The sequence below is a fragment of the Sporothrix brasiliensis genome (genome assembly GCF_000820605.1).
Source record: "Sporothrix brasiliensis 5110 chromosome Unknown Cont19, whole genome shotgun sequence".
In the NCBI taxonomy this organism is placed as follows: Eukaryota; Fungi; Ascomycota; class Sordariomycetes; order Ophiostomatales; family Ophiostomataceae; genus Sporothrix; species Sporothrix brasiliensis.
The window spans coordinates 484971-506880 of NW_024467138.1; the positions used below are offsets into that span (position 1 = coordinate 484971).

Sequence of the window (21910 nt, forward strand, 5' to 3'; positions counted from 1 at the left end):
GACTGTCATTCGTTTTTCTTTTTTTAATGTTCCCTTTTGTACACCCGGCAAACTGCACCGCACAAAGCATCAACACGGCGCACCAGTGCACCAATGCACGATTTCTTTTGTTGACAGAGGGGAAAGACGGACGGCATCCTACACGGAGCGAGGCATGGCGGGGAATCCTGTTCCTATACATTCAGAGTAGGCTATGGTAGCGACTACAACATTTGCTTTTTCAAAATACAAAAGCCCGCCCCCTTGTTTTTTTTTTTTTTTTTTTTTACTTGCCCACCCACCACTCGCGGTGCAGCTTGTTCATGCCCCGCTGCAGCGCCACGACCGCCGCGCTCATGTGGTCCTCGTACGCAAACTCTTGCAGCCACACGTCGGCAAAGTGCTCCGTCTTTTGCAGCCGCGCCGCCATGGCCCGCGTGTTTGTGCACATGTGCTTCTCCGCCAAAAAGTCCTGCCGTTCCTTGAACGTCGCGTCCGTGTCGTCCGGCTTGGGGAGCACGTCGAGCTCTTCGCCCGTGCCCGAGTTGAGGTACAGCACGGGCTTTTGCCGCCCGTCGGCCGCCGCGGGCGGTGGTTGGCCGAGGAACGCGGCTTCTTGCTCCGCCACAATCGACGCGTCGTTGAACCAAATCGACGGGCTCGCCGCCATGTAGACGTCAAACAGCCCCGGGCTCGTAAACAGCGCGTACAGCGTGAACAGCCCGCCAAACGAGTGGCCCGACAGCACGCGCGTCGCCAGCCGGTCCCACGCGGGCAGCGACGGCAGCAGCTCGCGCGACAGCAGCGGGATGATGACGTCGACCAGGGTCGCGTGGAACGTCGCCGCGCCGCCCAGCTTCATGTACACGGGGTGGCCGTCGCCGTCCGTCACCTCGCGGCCGTCCGCGTCCTTGACGGGCCATTGCGGCAGGCCCTTCTTGGCGGGCGGCGTGAGGTCAAACGACCGCCGCGCGGGCACGTACACCGTCTCCGTCTCCGCGTCGGGGTAGCCGATGGCGACGATGATGGACTTTCTCTTGGCCTCATACTGCTGCCGCCGCGCAATGTCGGTGGCCGACAGAAAGTACGCATTGCCGTCGAGGACGAAAATGACGGGGACGGCCGCCACGTCCTCCGCAGCGTCTTTGGGCGTGCCGTCGGCGTGCCAGTCGAGCGGCCACGAGACCATCACCTGGAAAGGGCCATGCTCGGTGTCGATGACCGTCTGGCGTGTGTTGGGCACGCTGTGCGTCGCGACCGTAGCTTTTGTCATGGCGGAATGGGGAGACGGTAGAGTTGGAAATGTGACGGTAAGCGTGGGGGACGACGTACACTTTTACAGATACGTACAGATGGGCATCATTTGGTTTTTGTACGAATTGGTCGGTGCTGATCGAAGAAAGACTGTGCAACCCAAACATCACACATAGGCTCTCTGAGCGTCGGTCGTGGGGCGTTAAGCGTTCCCTGGCCAGGCTGCATGGGCTTGGAATCCCCTGAAGCTTAGTCCCTGCGCGTCCGTTTAGTGCTATAGAGGATGCCCTGGCTGCTGCTTTGCCACGCAGCAGTATCGGGCGGGCGGCAAGCGCAATGTGCATCTTGTTCGATGAAGATCATAAGAGTCAGCTTACTAGATCACAACGTACGTCGCAAACACGAGAAACGGTGCATTCTGGATGTTGAACTATTAGATGTCAATTGTTATGATATCGGTGGTAATTCGTGGAGTAAGAGCCTCAGTTGGCTGTTAGTGACCGTTGCCGCACTTGAAAGGGTTGTCATCCAAATGGCAACATATGTCTATTGCCAGATCTTACAGTGAAGGGCAAAAGCAGTTTAGTTATCGTGACGATGTATGAAGTATCTGAACAGGAAATATCTGAACAGGAAATATCTGAACAGGGCCGATCAAACGACTTGTCCTGCTTGATGTACGTCCTCGTAAAAACTCTTGGACCTCGTTGCACTATCACAATGTTAAGGGCTTATTTCGTTCTTTGTTATTTTGCTTTATTTTATTTTTTACTTTGGCTTTAATAATTTTTAAATTAAATTCAAACGAAGCATTTTAACAATGTTTACATATTTCCATTTTCGATACTTTCGCAAAAACAACGGTAAATTTACAAACGACAAGACGACAAACAAGAACGAATAAACAACATGTTACAAAACGAACGTCGATTCTCTTACTCGAAAGAGCCAAAAAGAAAGGGTGTGATCGATCTCGGGATCGAACCGAGGACCTACGCCGTGTTAAGGCGTCGTCATAACCAACTAGACCAATCGACCTATGAGGGGAATTTGATGTCAAAACCGGACGCCGGTAGCGTATATGATGGTGGTGACGGTGGGGGATGGCGAGAGATTTTACGGGCATTCGAAGATCCTCGGAGTCCTAGACGTGTTGGGAAGCCATCGTGGAGAACGATTTTGAACGCTACGCTCCGAGTGGCTGCAATTTATGGGGCCTTTTCTACGGTGTAATTCCTCTGTGTGAATCGCCACTCACGACACCAACAGAACGGGTACCAACGAATCGTCCTATCTTTGTTTCGTTGTCTGTTGCGGCCTGGTGGTTTACTAAGTACCTCATTCTTGACACGCTCTAGTGAACAATGGAAAATCCTGGGAAAGCGTCACGGCATATATATGCACGATCGGAGCACAGGGATAGAATTTGTATGCATGTTGAGAATATGTTGAGAAAAAGTGCAAGTCGTGTCAATTCGCTGATAAAAGTAGAACGCAGAAAAAGAGTCTAGCATGCAGACAAAATGCAATGCGCGGTATAATGATGCCGTTGCTCATGGTTCCCTGATCAAACAAGGGGAAAACCAGTCAAAAAGCCAAACCCAAAATTGTCCTCCCATAAAAATAAAAAAATAAAAAATCCAGTCCCAAAGTAAAGTAGTCGCGGCAGCGACAAAAAAGTTGTAGAAACGAAAAGAGAAATCCAACGCCAAGGTCTCAGACCAGCGATACAAGTAAATCAAACAAAAGTCATCGTCATGCCCTCTAGTCGACTGCTCCTTCTTACTCGTCCATGGAGTCGGCCTGGACGCGCTTGACAACATCGACGACCATGGGGAACAGCGCCTCGCTCTCAGTCAGGCCGCACACGGTGCGGACGACCGCCTCGGGCTTCTCCGCGGCCATGATCTTGCCGAGCTCAAAGGACTCGTCGTCGCCCTCGACGTTCTGGAAGCGGAACGCCATCTCGGCAGCCTCGAGCAGGTACGTGCAGCGCTCGCCCTTGCTGGCCAGCTCGGCGGCGGGGCCGATGAAGCGCTCCTTGCGCGACAGCTTGCGCAGGGGCGCGCGGCCGACGCGCTCGACGGCGTCCTCGAGGTGGGGGTTGCTGATGCGCGAGACGATCTTGCGGACGTAGGCCTCTTGGACGTCGCGGTCAATGCCGTGCTTCTCGGTGATGAGGTTGGCCGTCTCCTCCAGCGCGCGGTGCACGTGGTGGTGGATGTGGCGGTCCTGCAGGGCGTCGTGGACAGTGCGCTTCTTACGGTTGTAGCCGTGGTAGGCGGCGGTGGCGTGGCCCGTGTTGACCGTGTACAGCTTGCGCTCAATGTAGGGCTCGAGGTTGTCGACCCACTGGACGCCCTTGATGGCAGGCGGTTCGCGGGGCGCAAACGGCTGGCGCTCGACAATCCACTCAAAGAACTTCTCGAGCTTGACGCTCAGCCCGGCATCGGCGTCCTGGGCGGGCACGATGCGGTCAATGGCGGAGTTGGCGTAGCGGGCACGGGTGTCGTGGTCGGCCAGGCGCTCCTCGGGGGTGGCTTTCCGGATGAAGTCGGCCAGGGTGTCGGTGGCGCCAATGGCGTTCTCGCAGGCAATGACGGCCATGGGCGTGGGGTGGGCCTCGACATCGCGCTGCTCCAGACCCTTGGCGATGACGGGCGCGATGAAGCGCAGGATGTTGGGGCCGACCGAGCAGGTGACGAGGTCGGCGGACGCAATCTCTTCTATTAACTCAGCCTCGTGTGTCTTGGAGTTGATGGCGCGGTAGTTGGTGATGGTGCTCTCGGAGGTGCCGTCCGAGCCGACCTCGTAGACGTTGTAGGACTTGTTGTCGTTGAGCTGGTTGATGATGTCGTCGTTGACATCGGCAAAGACGACCTCGTAGCCCGAGTTGTGGAGGAAGCAAGCAACAAAGCCGCGACCAATGTTACCGGCACCGAAGTGCACAGCCTTTTTGGAGTACGTTGAGCTATTTGACGCCATTGTGAAGTTGAGTGGGTGAGAGTGGGAGAGAAATGAGGTGATGTCGGTGATGGTGGTTGGTGAGAGGCTGTTGATAATGAGCTAGAGATGATGTAGAGATAATCTGGGGAGTATGGAGAACGATCGTCTAGATGTTCTGATGTAGATATTGGAGGATGGAGAGGAATGGTTTGAATCTGTTGATGATTTGAGAATGGAGAGAGAATGGACAAAACAAAACCAGAAAGGGGGCGAGACGAGTATCTTTATACACAAAGAGGCAAAGACGAGGCAGGAGCGATGGGGCCGGCCACGACGTTGTACCGTGCAGAGCAAGAGCGATCCAGCATGATACGGACGTACTCCGTACCAGGAAGGCACTAACAGGCCAGGGCGAGCCGTGTTTAGTGCCAAACGCAGGAGAACAAGGAAAACACACCAGGATAATTACGTCGTGAAAAAAGTGGGTTTTCAAAACAGACGACGACGTAATAGGGGAGGAGCGACGCAGCACAAGGCAAAAGACGGAAGGAAGCAATTGCGAGGAGAAAACGTGCGCCAATCTGGTGTAAGTATCTTCACCCAGTTCCCGAAAAGGAAGGGGAGAGAAGAGGACGGGAACTGGCAGCAGAGAAGTGCGGGCAAAATTACAGAGCATGCGCCGCTGAGGGGCGCTGTATCCGGCCTGCAGGAATAGCGCTGTTCCGGCGTGTTTCGAGCAGCAGGCTAGTGCGTGTTGCGGCCTCATACTGTGGCTAGCGGATCTCTGGTCGGTGGCTACGAGGCCGAAAGGGACAGTGTGGCGACAGTGTGGATAGCATTGCAGCGCCTGCCGAACCATTTGAGCGCATTCTTGACAGCATTGCCACACACCAAATTTGGGCCTTGGCGACACGGAGAGGAGCGCGAGGAGGACTAGAAGAGGGGCTGCTGGGTGGATCCCCCTGTAAAGTCCCCATCTTTCGTCACTGCCCCTCGCTGAGCGTGTATCATCTCACTGGGCTAACGGGACAATTACAGTGACATACGAGCGCAGGGACCCACAAAGGGCCCCGCTAGTAAACCGCCCATAACCCACTGTTTCGTCCTTTTCAGGCCACTTCCAGTGCCCCGTTACAGCCAGTTGCCCTGCACCTCGCCATATCGCTCACTTTGTCCAGCGCAAGTCAACTAGTGACATGCGCCGTGATTGGGTTTCTTGCACCGAAGGATCCACTATGATCCACTCCTTGTCTCTTTTTCTTCCGCCCTGCCCTAAACTCGAGCCTCTGTTGGGCGTCCTCCTTTTCAGCGACCCCACCCGCTATCTTTTCGTTGAAACGGCGCTGTTGCCTTTCGGTTTTCCACGAGAAGGCATTGCGTCATAGTGTACTTTACACCTAGGAATGACGGAGTCGGCGAAGACATGAGCAACGGAACTGTCTGCAAATGGGGAAACAATGATGCTTTTCGCATGCACTAGAGAAACAAGATCGCCACGACTCACGATAATGACGAGCCGTTTGTCAACAGAAGCGGCCCTTTTGATTCGCCTTTTGATTTTTTTGTTGCCCCATGCGTGCGGGTGTGAGTGGGCTCGGCGGTTTTCTGGTTTCCGTTTTCGGTTGCTGTTTTTTTCTTTCGTTTGTATCGTCGTCGTGTGAATTTGTGAGAGCCATGAGCCAGAGAATGGGACTGTGCCTCGCAATCCGGGCCGTCTGGCCCATGTGGCCCTTGCTGTGGATGGAAGAATGGCAACCTCGTGAACAGCAATATCAAATGCGAAAACCAAACGGCATCCCGCTTTGTTTCATTAAAAGCGACTTGACAGAGCGTGAAAAGCCTCACGTACGATGCTTTCCTATCAGGTCTTTGCTGCGTTACTCGCTGGCCTTTCCTACTGTGCTTTGTTTTTATATTGCGGCCCTCTGTCTGCTCGTCTCTCCACCAGTCGTCCACTTCTGTGGTGGCTGTTCATCTACTTTGACGATCGCGCGTTCTTTGATAAATATCCTTGCTCTCACTGTGGGTGTCTTGGGCATCGCATGGACAACGTCAACCTCGTATTACATGCCCAGGAACGGGGCTTTCCACTGCAATGTTCTTTGAAGGCCATACAGGATTGAATGCCAAGCCAGAGACGTACCTTTCGCGATGGTTTACGGCTTGCCTTTTCACAGCCCACAATCTACAAACAATGTTGTACACGTAGTACATGACGGGACACGGAGTACACACCTCTCTTTACGATACAACCGAGCCGAGTGGATCTTGGCAGACGGAACGAACGGCAGAGCCGGCAGTGACGTCGAGCCGGAGCAGCAACGAGTGAAAAGCGTCTCTTTTGCTCGAGTTGTACAGAGAGCCCCGACGCCATTGAGCACTTGCTTGTCTCCTTGTCTGCAGGCAAGCCAGGTTTTTTATTTTCGATCGACTGTTTCTTTCTCGCTTTCAAACCCCTTTCGCGTGTTTGTCCTCCGGGAGCGTCGATCCTTTTTCTCACTCTTTTGTCGCGGCGGCTGGACGATAAGAACAACTCACAGCGAGTAAGAAACCCTGTATTTCTTCCCGTTTTTGGGAGGCAGATGCTTGTTGGTCCGGGTGGATTCAGCGGAATGTTGGCCCTGTTTTCGCTGGCTTGTTGGGCTCCTGCGAAAGCCTTGCGTCTTGGCACCATGCCAGCTAATTCGCGCTGCGTCTGAGTGGTAGACTAGCGGAGCATGTCGGCGAAACGTTGCGATGTTGCTTGACGAGCTTGGCCTGCTGAAAGCCTACGAAGTATGACGAAAGAAACACACCTTGATCGGCGGTGCCGTTGTTTTGTTCCGAAGACGCTGGGACGTTGGCAGACGAGTGATGACAGAGGCGGCCAAGGGGAGGCAAAGGAAGTGTGCGTCTGCCCGCTGAAATGCCCGCTTGAATAGAGTATCAACGCCCCTGAAACTGTTGACTTTGGGCCCTGAAACGAGTCCCGGTTCCTGTGTTGTTCCTGTCTCACTCACCACTCACTGCGTCACAGCCACGACGACAAGTTAATTTACACAAACTTGATTTTTATTTCGGTCCTACCACCGCAGCCCACCACAGAGATCCATCGCGGTGAGCTGCCAACATGGAAAAACAACGTTGGATGCGAGAAGATATCACCACGCAGCGTCGATCTCTCGTTTGTTTCGTAGTTCTTTCTCTCTGTATCCAAGTCACTTCACATGCCGGATTGTGTCCGTGGATTTTCATATCGCGTTGTGGTTTCGAACTACGGCATTTCCGCACAATAAAAAAACATGTGCTTTTCACGGGACTCGACATGGACGGCACGAAATCTGCGCCCTGCACGACAGCAAAACAGCACGACATGGCATGTGCCTTTTGCAGGGAAGCGGAGACAGTGATCGCCCTTGCAGCGTTTTCTTTTGCGTTTCTTTAATTTCTCGCCTTGGAAATACAACCCGTTTTCTACGTACTCCGCAAATAAGGTCCTGCAGTTGATATGTCCTTTCGGAGACGGCATGCGTGGCGAAGAAACGGAACAAGGACAACATAGAAGTCAAAGGAAAATAAAGAACAGAAAACTTTAGAGACCGTTGCAACATACCGAGTAGACCTGACCCAAAAAAGATCCAGAAAAGGCCCGGAAAAGACCCAGAGAAAACGGATGAGCCCGTCTGGATCGACATGGAGACAGTACGGAGAAGACAAGAACAAAGCACGCATACGTGCAGGATGGCATACAAAAGGCTCATCAGGATGCGAAGCAACGACACACTGTGGATTTTCTGTGGATTTTCTATGGACTACCCATGATTTTCGCCAGGATGCTTTGGAACCGGGAATATCAGAATATCAAGCCGACAATCTGGCCGCGTTTTTACTTCTCTAATTTTTTTTTTAAAAAAAAACGCGCCTTTGTCCATTCTTCCCCGTTGTTTGTGGGATATTTACTTGGATTAGTAGGCGCTTTCCTTGGTGCTTTCTGGCCCAGCCACGAAACAGTCATCGAAATTCGAAACTCACACTGCCGTACTGCTACTGTCGATACAGACCTGAAAGTTATCCGGCTTTCCCAATCTGGGCTATCTCGTCGTGTGTCCAACATCCATCGTGCCGTGCCTCGTCCCGAAAACGGCTCGACCACAGGTTGTTTAGCCTACTTTGAACCGGGCAACAGTCACACCTTTTTTATTTCGCGTTACTCTTGTGTCATTTTTGACTCCGCCCTGCCAAGGAATATGGCGGACAATGCAGGCAAATACTCCGTCACTGGAGGTATTTACAGTTTCTCCTTTTGCCGCGGCGTTTCTCAACCCTTCCTTCCACGCTTCGCCACATTTTGCACTTTACTGTCTCGACCACGAATTCACTGCTCGTGCTTCACTCCCTGTTCCGTTTTGAACACCTGCAGCTGCACATGCAAGTAATGCCTTTTTTTTTTTTTCTATCCGCCGTCTTTCCGTGCCGCTGCTGCGGCTATGTGGGAGAGAGGACTCCATTTAGGAGCGCCGGCTCACTTTCAACCCTTTGAGCAGCCTCTTCCCTTTTCATACGCCGGCCTCCTCCACCTATGAAAACTCCGCATTCCTTGTATTCCTCTTATCTTTTTATCTAAGCGGCGCAGCGTCGTTGCATCCTGACACGGCAGCAGGAGGCCTGTCACTGTATTTGGCCGCCGGTTGCGGTGTAATACGTGCGCACATGCTCTATCTATCCGCTGTTTGCCCGTGTCAGTGTCCAAATTGTGGGGCCGGCATCGCCCGAATCGTTTGTCTGCCTGTAAAATCAACATTTGTTGGGGAAGTAGAATGCGTCTCTTGCGGAGGACATTGTACGGAGTTCGGCTACATCTGTCTACTTAACAGACGATTTTGCTTTCTGGAGAAACGCCAGGTACTCGGGCACAGGATTATGAGACCGGGCGACAATTATAGAAAATATAAGAACAGGGCCAGAGCAGAGACGTATACGTTGGACCAATGAATGCCGTCAAAATAGGGATGGATGAAAGTCAACCGCTCCATACTACCCCAGAAAAACCTCCACGACGAGGAAATCAGGGCGCGCGGAGATGTAGATCCATATGGCATGTTGAACAAGAGGTACTCTCGGTACTTATTGTTCGAGTAGGTGGCCGGGGTTGAGGAAAAACTCACAAATTGTATCCTGCAGGTGTACCGATCTGCTTCTGCTCGTTCCCTCGTTGCCTCCGTCTCGTAAACGTTAACGACGTGGCCATCGTTGTCAACCTGCGGTGTCCCCTAACCCGGCTATTACAGTTCTCGTGGCATCATGCACCTGGGCATTGGGCCTATATAGTTCCTCTATGGTTGCCCACTACAATAGATATATACAAGTCTGCTTCTGACGTGGTGCTGGAAATCGACAGGTTGTGCCTTGCGCGATCGGGAGACCAAAAATGGCAACCCTATCGCTTGCGAATGGTCCCTCTATTTGGCCAGTGAAATGTTTTCCTCTATATGTACATTGCTTGTATCTCGACAAGGACCTCATCGGTTTTCTTTCGAGTGTGCAACATGGCTTGGACTAGAACGAGATTTCAATGTAGCTCGTATGGACAAATAACGAAGTGAGAGGGAAAGGGCCTGATACATTTTCCTGCATCGACCGACTGACTATTTTATTTCCACCTTGTGAGAGTTGTTAACAGCCCTTAACAGCTGGACAATCTCAGATTCTTGTTCCTGTTTCCTGTTTCCTGTTTCATGCAATTTATTATTTGGTGCGTGCAAAATGGAAATAAACAGGATGAGCAGCTCCGGCATCGATGTTGTTCTGTCTCATCTCCTCATATGTCCACCTCGACGACGTTCCCCTCACACATGAAATGCAAGTCAATATGCATGGCGTACTTCCTCTGTCGTTTGCTGTATCCTATTAGCAAACTTACCCTTCCCATCTTTCACCATCTCCACCCGCACCCTCCCTCGTCTCGTCCTTGGAGGTTGTGTGTGGTGGTGGTGGCTCAAGGCCGAAAGAAAGTCTTGGCATATGTCATCGGTGGGTCCCTTGCGAGGGTCCCCTCTCCATGACCCGCAGACCCCTTCTTGGAAATAAGGCCGCACTCCAAAACAACAACGCAGTAGTGACGCCTGGCGAACGAAGACAGGCGACAAAAGTACGAAACGACCGGGGGTCCCTGCTTTAGGGTCCCTTTTTTCTTGGCTCCGCTCTTTTCGTGCGTTGATCCAACACAGTCCAAGAAAGTTGTGCCGTGCATGAAAGTCCCTCTCTCAGTGAGGTACTTTCGTACTGTTGTTTGATGTGTGTCCAGTCGGTGCCGTCGCTACTCGTAGTCCCGGCAGCTCGGCAACACGTTTACAAATGTCCTTTCTGCCGCCGTTGCAAAAAGAACATAAGACGGCCGGAGGAGGACACGGAGACCACCCGATGTGGCCGTCCATATGCCTCATACAGTACATTTCCTGCGAGCCAAGAGAAGACACGTGCATGGATGATGTATGATGGCGTTGCCAAAGGATTTTTGCAAATGATAAAATAATATGGAGATCGGTAAAGAGATTAAGGAGACTCGTTCGAACAGCACAAACGATAAGCTTTGGTGCTTTGCTAAGGAGCAACAGACGTGTGAGGACGAGCAAGCTAGGACGTAGGCATTCCCTGACCGTCTTGCGTGATATAATATGTCGTCAAGGGGCTCAGAGATGTTTTCGTTAACGAGGTCTTTGGAGTTGACACACTCGTGAAGATATTCCTTTGCTATTCCAACAAGTACGCTGTATTTAGTCTATTCATCTTTGGTCCTCATTTCTCTGTTCCTTCTACCTCCACCTCTGTTGCTCAAGGGTCTGCTTTGCCTTTTGGTCCATTGTTTGTTTATTCTGGCCTTCTTTATTCGTAGCTCACCGTTTGCAAACCTTCATCACTAGTATAAAATAAAAAAACCACGTGCTTCTTTATACGTCACAATGAACAGACGGAACAACAAAAATACAAGCCTTGCCCAGACGCGGGATCGAACCGCGGACCTCCTGCTTACTAGGCAGGCGCAGCTACCACTGTGCTACCCGGGCCACTCTAGAGTAGCTGCTGACCCTTGAAGAGTTTATATGTGGAGACGACTTCCACTTGGAAAACAAGATGGGAAACAGTTTGACGAAGCACAACAGGGTTCGCGAACTCAACTTCATAAAAGCAGATACGAGCTGTCTTTGGAATTATTCGTGCATGTCTTCCACCGGTTCCTGTCCTTTCTTTGCGCAATCTACAACTACCCTTTTGCCACGGCATCTAAATGGTTACAGTCTACATCGCCATATGATTACGGATTTCATTACTTGAATATGTGTGCCGGCTCTTTTGTCAATTTTGGCTGCCACAGTCCACCCTGGCACTTGACCTGCATATGCCTCACCTGCAAACCCTCAAGTACGCCCATCTACGTCACAGCCGGTGTGTTTCCGTGTAGCACTTCTTTTTCACCCAGTTCCATCGACAAAGAAGAAGAACATTGGATTCCACTTCACATATGCTTCGTCGTCAAATCGCCGTCTTTCTGCCGTTTAAAGCACCGCCTGGAGTCGGCATTGCGTGAGATGAATCGGACGCTAAGCATTTCTGGATCTCCGCTGCCACCTTCTCAAAGCAGTTGGTAGGCAATTTTTGCCGAGCCTCGAGACAAAAATCTCACGGGATCAGCAGGCTGCACCCCGCCGCACGGAGCTACTGTCGTCACGACAAGAACGGCCGGAGACTCTGTCCTTAAAAGAACAATTCGCGACACTGACAAACCACTGGAGCGTCACATACTCGCAAATCCACGACAAAAGCATCACGAACTGCAACAAAGCAGACCCCACCATGGCGACTGTTGCAATCGCAGAGTCTACGTTCCAATACGAGGAGCAGTCCTTGGAGAACGATTGCCTCAAGGTCGACATCTTTGACGTGAGTCGTTTCTGCCATTCCCCCTCGGCTCTGTCGCAGCATACCATGCATGGCCCGGTCTCTGACAAAGCCCTCAGCCCGCCAAATACGGCGCCCGTTTCCTGGAACTCGTCCAGAAATACCCCGAAACATTCACGTATGTCGCCTTCCCGGTCCTCCATTCCGTCGACGAGCTGTTGACAGAGGTCTACAACCCCATTGCCTCCTCGCCGGCCGACTGCTTGTGGGCCATCATCGACAAGACACGCCCCGCCGGCGCCAACCACGACAACCTGGCCGGCGCGTTCTCGCTCATAGACGTCAAGAAGGCCGAAGGCACGGCCGAAATGGGCGGCATCCTGTTCCCGCCCTTTCATCGGTCGCACGTCGCGTCCAACACCGTGGGGCTGATTTTGCAGTATTTGCTGGACCCGCCGTCCCAGCGCGGTCTCGGGCTGCGCCGTGTGGTGTGGCATGCCAACGCGAACAACAAGCCGTCGCGGCGTGTGGCGGAGCGCATGGGCTTTACCCTCGAGGGCATTCTGCGGTGGCAGCGGACGTTTGCGCCGAACCGCGATTGTCAGGCGGGGCCAGGCGTTGCGCTGCCGACGGCCGCCCTGGCGGCACGGAACGGGACCAAGCCAGAAGACGAAGCGCCCGGGCGGCATACGGCCGTGTACTCCATTGTGTGGGATGAATGGGAGGAGAAGCGACCACATGTAGTGGCCCAGATGGGGCTCCGGAAGTGACGGACGATGCACGGCCACTCCAACACGTGGAAAACTATTTGCTGTTGCGGCGACATGTGCCAACTGCGGAAGTCTTCGCGTCTCTGGATTATCAAAGCGGTCCGCGTCGATGGGGGGCAGAGGCCTCGTCTGTGCTTCGCTGTGGCCAACGGCCACATATCTGGGTGAAATTTGATATATGAACGAAAACGACAGATATAAGTAATTAGTTCAAGAAATCGAAAATAAGAGATAGTAGCTGAGACGATCAAAGGATTGTTTACAAAGTATTAGCGTTATGGCCAGAGAGCCGGAGTTGTAAGTTCTGACGTTCCCTCTGCTCAAGGTTCATCGGAACAACGCATCCACGGAGAGATGCTCCTTGAACATTTCAAGAGACATGAAAGGCAGTCGGAGCGGATAAAGATGAAAGGTGAATACTGCTTTGATCCACTCCGCAGTGTACGACGACGGCCTGGTAAGAAAGTGGTCTCGTCCGCCACTTGCCATATTGCAGCATTTGCCGGCAATGTACATGAACGGGCCGGTACCAGAGCAGACAGGGTATATATGGCAAGTCGTTAAGAGATTTTAAGACGATATCGCAAAGCGATATACCTGGTTACGGCCATATGGACCAAACGCGTGGAAGAACACCTGACCGTGGGCAAACAACTGGGCAGGCCACAACAAAGGTAGAGACTGTGACTGAAAGATAGCAAAGAATAGGTGTTTTGATATAAGAATAAAACCAGCCAGGTGGAGGGCTGTGAGTGAATAGCGAGCATATGAATTGCAACGAATATTCATGTATCATTTAGATTTTGCATCGTTTGCAAAAAGTGAGAGTTGATTTGTACATCAGAATTCTATTTGGCTTCCCTTTTCAACATTGTGTTTAATTGACGATGGCTCCGCGGATCTTGAGGTACAATCACTGACGGCAGTACAACCACGTTGTCCGCCTACCAACCAGGCGCAGTGGGACGAACGAATGTCCTATATATACACTTTGAGAATGAAGCTGTTTACGATTATGAGGATCCCCGCAACGTCACGCCGATTTGGTGGCGGTTCCTGCCGCTAGTCCCCTGTCTGGGTACACTTAAAAAGCGAGTAGGCGTTTTGGGGGCACGACGATAGAGGTCACATGGTCACGCAATTCATCCCTCCAGCGTCACCATCTTAAACCCCGAATTCAGTCTATGAGGAGCAGTTCCGGACGTCGTATTCTGCACCTCTCCAAAACACGGAACTGGGCTGGTCAGTTCAAGCGTCTACGACGACAATGGCAGACAACTATTACGACCTGGGCGACTACGCATTGCCCGTGAGCACCACCTCGGCCGATGCACAGCTCTGGTTCAACCGCGGCCTGCGCTGGGCCTTTGCGTTCAACCACGAAGAGGCTGTGCGCTGCTTCCGCAAGGCCACCGACCACGACCCGCGCTGCGTCATGGCCTACTGGGGCATTGCATATGCGCGCGGGCCCAACTACAACAAGGCGTGGGTGCGGTTCGACCGATCCGATCTGCAGCGCGCATTTGCAGAGGCCATCGAGGCACTGGCGCATGCCGTCGCGCTCCAAGAGCAAGGGGCCCCCAGCACGCCCCGTGAGAAGGCCGTGGTCGAGGCGCTTCGGCAGCGGTTCCCAGACGACCCGGCAGCCCCGGCCTCGTTCACGCCGGACACGCTGGGGCAGCTTGACGAACGATATGTCGTGGCCATGCGCAGCGTGTACAAGGCGTTCCCAGACGACCTCGAGGTGGCCGGACTCTTGACGGAGGCGCTCATGTGCGTCAGCCCGCGCCGCTTGTGGGATCTGAGCACGGGCGAGCCGTTGTACCACACGACGGAAGCGCGGGCCGTGCTGGAACCGGCACTGGCCAAAGCACCGGCGCATCCCATGTTTTGCCATTTGTACATTCACCTGATGGAGATGTCGCCGTTTCCTGAAATTGCGCTGCCGGCGGCCAATACGCTGCGCACGCTGATGCCGCAGGGCTCGCACATGCTGCACATGCCGACGCACATTGACGCCGCCGTCGGCGACTACCAAAACGTCGTCGACTCGAACCACCGGGCCATGGTGGCGGACGACTTTTACTTTGCGCAGCAGTCGGCCACGTCATCGTCGTCGCCGCCGCCCGTCCTGTACCACCTGTACCGCATCCACAACGTCTATGTCAAGTGCTACGGCGCCATCATCTCGGGCCAGTCCCAGGCCGCCATCGACGCAGCCACGACCATCCAGACGCTCATCACCCCGGCGCTGCTGAGCATCAAGAGCCCGCCCATGGCCGACTGGGTCGAGAGCATTGCGGGCGCTATGGCGCACGCGCTGATCCGGTTTGGCCGCTGGGAGGCGGTCTTGCAGTGGCCGCTGCCGGCTGACGAGGACCTGTTTACGTCGACGGCGGCCATGGTCTACTACGCACGGGGCATTGCCTATGCCGTCACCGGTCGCATCGCCGAGGCAGAGGAGGCCCAGACGAAATTTGAGGCGGCCCGGCTGCGGGTCCCGCCCACGCGGCTCAACGCCCTCCCCGTACTGGAAAAGGACGTATTGCTCGTGGCACAGGCCATGTTGGCTGGCGAGCTCGCCTACCGCAAGGGCCGTGTCGACGATGCGTTTCAGCACCTGCGAGCCGCGGTCGCGGCCGAGGACCGGCTCCCGTACAGCGACCCGCCGTCCTGGATGCAACCGGCGCGGCACGCCCTCGGCGCGCTGCTGCTCGAGCAGGGCCGCACCGACGAGGCCGAGCAGGTCTACCGAGACGACCTGGGGTTCGGCAACCTGCCGCGCCGCAAGGCCCGCATCAACAACGTCTGGGCCCTGCACGGCCTCTGCGAGTGCCTGGAAAAGAACGGCAAGACGGAGCAGCTCGCCATGTTGCGCATCCAACGGGACACGGCCCTGGCACTGGCCGACATTCCGCTGCACGCGTCATGCTATTGCCGGCTGACGGCATTTCCCGAGGGCGAGCACGCGGGGGCAGCGAAACACTGCTGCTGATACATAGCTAACGAATCTAAGTCTGATCATTATACTCCAAACTGTAGCTGAAATGCACCAACTATGAACTATAAAATGGTTTTCTGTGCTACAACACGGCATCCGATGCCGCCTATGCGGTGGTATGCCTCGGCCTCTGTCTTCACCACATGGACATGGTGGGAGCCCACGTCCATGTGCGAGGCCATTTGAAGCACCCCGGCCGGGTCGACAATGATGACGTTGGTCGTGCTAGCCAGCCGGCGGATGTTTTCGTGGATGAGCCGCCGGGCCACGTCGTTGAGAGAGTACGTGTTGCGGAAGGAAAAGAGGGCGGCACAGATGTGTGCATGCGCGCTTTCCTCGCCCAGGCCTTGGTCGCCACTCTCCTCGCGGGACTGCACGATCTCCTTCATAATGGCCCGCGTCAGCCGCTCGGCGCCCGCAAAACGCACGGCGCCGCGCAGCTCAAACACGGCCACCTGCTGCTGGCCGGCGTGCGGCTGGTTGGCGCCGCCGGCCACCGTCGTCGTCCATGAGCGCACGCTGGCCCGGCCGATCTGGCTCATGTCCATCATGTGGAAGCCCATGTCGTGCGACAGCTGCTTGCACATGGCCACGCCGCGCACGCTGTTGCCCCGCTCGTCCAGGCGCGGCGAGAAGACGGCCAGGCCCAGCTGGCCGGGGAGCGCGCCAATGATGCCGCCGGAGACGCCGCTCTTGGCCGGGATGCCGACGTTGGAGAGCCAGTCGCCCGACGAGTTGTACATGCCGCACGTGGTCATGACCGACAGCACCTGGCGCACGCTGTCCTGCGGCATGATGCGCTCGCCCGTCAGCGGATGCACGCCGGCGTTGGCCAGCGTGCCCGCCATCATGGCCAGGTCGCGCACGTTGACGTTGATGGAGCACTGGCGGATGTAGCCTCGGACGGCGTCCTGCGGGTCGCAGCCAATCATGCCGGCCGCCTTCAGCATGTAGCCGATGCCCATGTTGCGGTTGGCGTCCTTGAGCTCCGCCTCGTACACGGCCTCGTCGACGTGCAGCGGGCGGCCCGCCAGCTTCGAGAGCGCCTGCACGATGCGGTCCACGCGCTGCTCGACGGTCGCGTCGGCCGCGACCACCAGCGCGTGCGTCGCCACCGCCCCGGCGTTGATCATGGGGTTCATGGGCCGGTTCGTGCCGGCCTCCAGCGACAGCCGATTGAACGCATCGCCCGAGGGCTCCACCCCGACCTTGTCCAGCACGGCGTCCAGGCCCTGGTCCTGGATGGCGAGTGCGTACACAAAGGGCTTGGAGATGGACTGGATGGAGAACTCGACGGCGTCGTCGCCCACCGAGTACACGCTGCCGTCCACCGTCGCAAGCGCCACGGCCGACCGCGACGTGTCGGCTGTGGCGAGCACATCGATGTAGCTGGCCGGCTCGCCCGAGTCGAGCGGGCCGACATTCTCCAGCAAGCGCGCCAGGTAGTCGGGGATGGGAGACTTCATTTCTGATCGTGTCCGTATGGCGGCTGAGGAAAGAAAGAAACGAACGAAAACGGTAGAACGGAGCAAAATAAGAGAAACAGCAACGCCGCTTGAATGGTTCTCGGACGGGCACGGATGAGAGCTGTCTTCTCAAGCCAACCTGTGGTGCAGTGAATCTGGCAGCTGAGTAATTTTATTGGCCAGCAATATATGTCGGGTTGGGCTTAGCGCCATTGGTCTCTAGGCCTTGGCAAGGCAGTAGAGAGTACAATACTTCGTACAACATACTACGAAGCTGTGGCCAACGACAACGGCATCTCGAAGCAGGTAAAAGGAAACTAACGAGGATATAAGCCAAATGTTTTATCACCATCTGGAAGATTTGGAAAGGTGGTCAACAACCATAAGACCGGGGCCCGCAAAATAAGCCTCAAGAATAGGTTGCTGCTAACAAGGAGAGCAATATGGAAATGTTGACAGTAATTGATAAATTTCATATTATTTTCTTAAAAATAAACAAACCACAGCATAGCATTGGTCTCGTCAGCTGTCTAAAACGAGCTCAACTTATTCGTTTAGGCATGTGGTTGATGAGTGGCTTTTCACACGTGATCGTCAGTCCAAAGTTACACAGCCTTGCGTTGCTCCTCACATCCGTTCCTTCCGTCTTTGGACATGGTGACAACCTTAGGTAATCATCGAGAATGGTACTGTGCTTTCGAGCATTGAAAATATTTTGACACCCACAAATAGACATTTTACAATCTTTCTATCCTATCGTCCCAGCCTCAATAAACTTTGTCAACAATGTCTACCTCTCGCCGATCGCGCATGCTTCCGAGCGCAGCCACAGGAGTCAAACGGAAACAACCACATCCGTCTCCCGGCGTGTCCACCCGCCGCTCCAGCTCTCGCTCGGCAACTGGATCGAACTCCATGTCCACAGCCCTTGTGCCGAGCACAGACAATGTTTCTGATACCGCGTTTCTCGAAAAAGCCAGCGCGCTTCCTGTTGCCGACTCTGCCTTTACAACCGCCGCAGACATCCTGTCCCGCGCATACTCTGCCACAGGCGATGGCTTTGTTGTTGAACCCGTTTCTTTTGCCGAGTATAGGTCTGTTGCTGACGAACGCGACCGGCGCGGCAGCAAGGCACGTCTGTTTTACCTCCACGATGCCCGCTTGCTGATTGTGACGGTGCCAACGATTCATCACGAGATGCTGCACGGCCAATTATACTTCATCTTCACCGGAATGCTTTGGGAAGCAGGCTTGGGCGATGATTGGGTCGGGACCCACGCGACGACCTTCAGGTCTGCTCTGGGAAATACGTCGACTGGTGAGGGTGACTCTGGGGGCCGGCCCAAGTCAGCACGACGCAGTAATACTGAGTGGCCCGTGTTGGTTATGCAGGTTGGGTGGACACAAAGCCTCGCCAGTCTGCGCTGCAAAAAGGACTTCTGGTTTCGCCAGTCCGACCACCAGGTCAAAATCGTCATCCTAGTGAAAGCCTTCCCACTTGGTGGCAGCGGAGACGGAGGTAGTAAGAAGAGAATTTTGATCGAAAACTGGCAGGGACAAAGCCGGCTGCAACGGCCCGGCGCCACGGGGACCAGAGCCCATGCGGCCGCTACTCGTGACAGTGTCTGTCTCCAGATAATTAATATTGTCTGGGCTGGGCCTATGCCGTACGACGAAGCATCTATGTCAGTGCGCCAAGATCCGAACAACTTCAACGTGACTCGCGGGCCGTTGAAGTTGGACTTTTCAAAGCTTTTCTTGCGTCAGCCGATACCCCATACAAACGAGAAGGACATTATCATAAGTGATAGTGAGCTGCAGCACTACGCGACCGTTATGTGGCTGCCCTAGTCCAGGCGGTTTTGCAGCAAATATGACTGGACTTGGACCTGGAAGTTCAAACGCCATTTTGATATTTTGCTATTACAATTCATTTGTTAGAGACCGATTGCGTCATCATGTACTCTGGCTGCATTAGGCATCGTCTCATAGTTTAAATATATATATATATATTTATTTTACTTTTTCTTTTTCGCAAAGAACACGCTGTTGTTGCCGCCCCAGTGGGCGGCTGTCCTAATCAGGAAATGTGGGACCGAAAGTTGTTGCTGATATGCTCTAGGTAGTGCGCGAGCACCACATCGGCATAACCGGTACGACGGCCACGATGGCCACGACGGCCACGACGGCCACGACGGCCACAACGGGCATGCCCTCCACTCTACTCCTTGTGGTACACGACCGCGGCGACCTTGGGCGCCTCCTCACCAAAGACGTCGACGTCCGTGGAAGCAAATTTGCGTGCGGAGATTCCCTTCTCAAAGAGCACGTCGAGCTCGGAAAAGGAGCGACCGCGGGGCTCGGGCAGGCGGAAATACGCCCATACGGTGCTACAGAAGCAGAGGCCGCCCCAGAAGAAGCCGGCCTTGCCGGCCCAGTGCCAAGCGGTTGGGTTGAGCATGTAAGGGATGACCACGCCATTCACGATGCTAAAGATGTTGTAGAGGTTGCGGGCGAGCACAATGGTCTTGTTGCGGACGCGGGTGGCTGGCATTTCCGAAACGAGACTGTAACAGACGGGGCCGACGGTGGAATCGTAGATGAACGTGTAGACGAGCAGCATGGAGCCCGTGGCCCAGGCGGTGGCGACGTTGGCGCTCTGCGTAGTGCCGTCGGCGTTGACGAGGATGGTGCTGGCGCCGGGCGCGAGGCTGATGAAGCCGACAATGAGGAGAAGGACGCAGAGGGTGACGAGGCCACCGACATACAGGGTGCGGCGGCCGAAATGGGACATGAGCACCCAACTGAAGAGCGTGCCGAAGAAGCCGATGCCGTACTGCGCGAGCGACATGTCAAAGGACTTGTCGGTGGCCAGGCCGGCGTTCTCGTAAAAGTACGTGCTGTAGCCCATGAGGCCGGCACCACAGAGGTTCTGCACGGCCCAGGTCAGGCACGAAATCTCGGTGCGACGGAGGTTGGCCCTGGAGAAGCACGACAAGTAGCTTGTGCCTTCGCACAGCTGGGCCTCGAGCGCCGTGGTGTGCACCATCATGGACACGGTCTCGGTGAGGTCGTCGCCCGGGCCGGAGGCCAGGCGGCGCAGCGACGCGGTGGCCGCGGCGAGACGGCCCTTGCGCACAAGCCACCAGGGGCTCTCGGGGGCGAGGGAGACGGCCACAATCAGCGGCGCGGGCCACACCCACTGGACGGCAAAGGGGATGCGGTAGGCCCACTCGTCGGTGCGCGACAGCAGGCCGCGCAGCACGGACGAGCCAACGATCTGGCCAATGACCCAGCAGAGGTTGACGTAGGTGGTCAGGTACGCGCGCAGCACGACGGGGCACACCTCGGAGGCGTACGTGACGGTGACGGTCTGGAACACGCCCAGGGGGATGCCCATGAGGATCTCGCCGGCGATCAGGGCCGGCTTGTTGGGCGCGAAAAACAGGATGAAAATGAAGGCGATGACGGACGACAGCGCGGCCAGCATGGTCTTGCGGTAGCCGAAGCGCTCGGTCACGATGCCCGTGGCCATCAGGCCCAGGATCTGGCCGCAGTTCATGCCGTTGGTCAGGCCTGCTTGCCACGCGGCCGACAGAGCGCGCGTGCCGTCGGGCTGCAGGTCACCGTACCGGTCCTTGAAGGCCGGGTACGCAAAGAAGCTGCCCATCAGCACAACATCGTAGCCTTCCATGATGATGGCGGTCGAGAACAGCACCGACCAGCCAATGGCGTGCGGGTACGTTTTGATGCCGCGCCACAGCGTCATCGAGTGCTCCTTGGCAGTCGCGGCCTGGGCCTCGGCGGACACGTCGGCCATGTGCGCGTCGTCCGGCAGGTGCACGTCATTGTGGGCTTCGTTCTTGGTGTCCATGGTGGGTGGTGGGTGGTGGGTGGTGAGTGGAGGGTAGAGGGTGTCGATCAAGAATAAACCATGGGGACGATGAGAAGGTGATCGAATCGGATGAGGACCATCAAATCATCCTGAGACCGGCGGCGGCCTCGTGTCTTTATGTCTTGCAATCCAGAGCAACCCCAGAATCGACGGTCGAAGCCGTATAGTAGGAGTGTGACATCTTTCTGGTTTCTCTTTCTTTGTTTTCTTTTCTTTTCTTTTCACCTCTTTTCAACCAAAGTTTTTATAGCCGCCCTGCTGTAACCTAGTGCTCATGTTTTCCCTTTTGCCCAACAAAACCGCGCTTCTACAAATCTAGATTCGCCTGCCGGCGTATTACCTCATTCCACCAAGCCACGAGACCAGACACTCGCTGTTGTCTTGGGCGGCTGGCCTGGCCATGTCGCGTTTTCCCGGCTATTTACCACATGCGGTTTACCGCGCAAATGCTAAGCATTTTAGATTGGGGTAGTGACTGCAGTGAATGCGTGGAGGACCAGACCTCCGCGATTTGCGGGACCTCTGACAACTGGGGAAAGAAGACCGCTATTCCCATCCTTGTGGGTGAAAGAGGGGATTCCCTTTTTTCGGGGATTTGGCATAATCATGATGCCGTGGCTGATCCGTCACCTTTGCATCCGACATACGCCCACCGGACAATTACCAGCTTTGCGCATTTTGCCTTGACAAAAACCAAAAAAACAAAACAAAAACAAAAACAAAA

The 21910-nt window shown here is 54.9% G+C and overlaps 7 protein-coding genes and 2 non-coding genes across 9 annotated transcripts; 3 read left to right on the plus strand and 6 right to left on the minus strand.

Annotated features, from left to right (window-relative positions):
- Positions 1 to 265: 265 nt before the first annotated feature.
- On the minus strand, positions 266 to 1252 carry SPBR_00853 (uncharacterized protein; the record flags this gene model as incomplete). Its single annotated transcript, XM_040759172.1, has 1 exon — positions 266 to 1252. One exon carries the CDS (start codon positions 1250 to 1252, stop codon positions 266 to 268), a length of 987 nt encoding a protein of 328 aa, XP_040617945.1.
- A 945-nt stretch (positions 1253 to 2197) lies between these two features.
- On the minus strand, positions 2198 to 2271 carry SPBR_09531. The gene has a single exon. It is a non-coding gene; the product is annotated as a tRNA-Val (tRNA).
- A 744-nt stretch (positions 2272 to 3015) lies between these two features.
- Positions 3016 to 4218, minus strand: SPBR_00722 (mannitol-1-phosphate 5-dehydrogenase; the record flags this gene model as incomplete). Its single annotated transcript, XM_040759041.1, has 1 exon — positions 3016 to 4218. The coding sequence occupies one exon, from the start codon at positions 4216 to 4218 to the stop codon at positions 3016 to 3018; it is 1203 nt and encodes a 400-aa protein (XP_040617946.1).
- Positions 4219 to 11149: 6931 nt separating this feature from the next.
- Positions 11150 to 11222, minus strand: SPBR_09530. Its single transcript has one exon. It is a non-coding gene; the product is annotated as a tRNA-Thr (tRNA).
- A 787-nt stretch (positions 11223 to 12009) lies between these two features.
- Positions 12010 to 12824, plus strand: SPBR_00942 (uncharacterized protein; the record flags this gene model as incomplete). Its single annotated transcript, XM_040759261.1, has 2 exons — positions 12010 to 12096; positions 12174 to 12824. 2 exons carry the CDS (start codon positions 12010 to 12012, stop codon positions 12822 to 12824), a joined length of 738 nt encoding a protein of 245 aa, XP_040617947.1.
- Positions 12825 to 14091: 1267 nt separating this feature from the next.
- On the plus strand, positions 14092 to 15819 carry SPBR_00449 (tetratricopeptide repeat domain protein; the record flags this gene model as incomplete). Its single annotated transcript, XM_040758768.1, has 1 exon — positions 14092 to 15819. One exon carries the CDS (start codon positions 14092 to 14094, stop codon positions 15817 to 15819), a length of 1728 nt encoding a protein of 575 aa, XP_040617948.1.
- A 68-nt stretch (positions 15820 to 15887) lies between these two features.
- SPBR_09037 (glutaminase) lies at positions 15888 to 17291 on the minus strand (the record flags this gene model as incomplete). The annotated part of the gene is made up of 1 exon (XM_040767163.1): positions 15888 to 17291. The coding sequence occupies one exon, from the start codon at positions 17289 to 17291 to the stop codon at positions 15888 to 15890; it is 1404 nt and encodes a 467-aa protein (XP_040617949.1).
- A 786-nt stretch (positions 17292 to 18077) lies between these two features.
- Positions 18078 to 19142, plus strand: SPBR_00801 (uncharacterized protein; the record flags this gene model as incomplete). The annotated part of the gene is made up of 1 exon (XM_040759120.1): positions 18078 to 19142. The coding sequence occupies one exon, from the start codon at positions 18078 to 18080 to the stop codon at positions 19140 to 19142; it is 1065 nt and encodes a 354-aa protein (XP_040617950.1).
- Positions 19143 to 19512: 370 nt separating this feature from the next.
- On the minus strand, positions 19513 to 21165 carry SPBR_00484 (MFS alpha-glucoside transporter; the record flags this gene model as incomplete). Its single annotated transcript, XM_040758803.1, has 1 exon — positions 19513 to 21165. One exon carries the CDS (start codon positions 21163 to 21165, stop codon positions 19513 to 19515), a length of 1653 nt encoding a protein of 550 aa, XP_040617951.1.
- Positions 21166 to 21910: the final 745 nt, after the last annotated feature.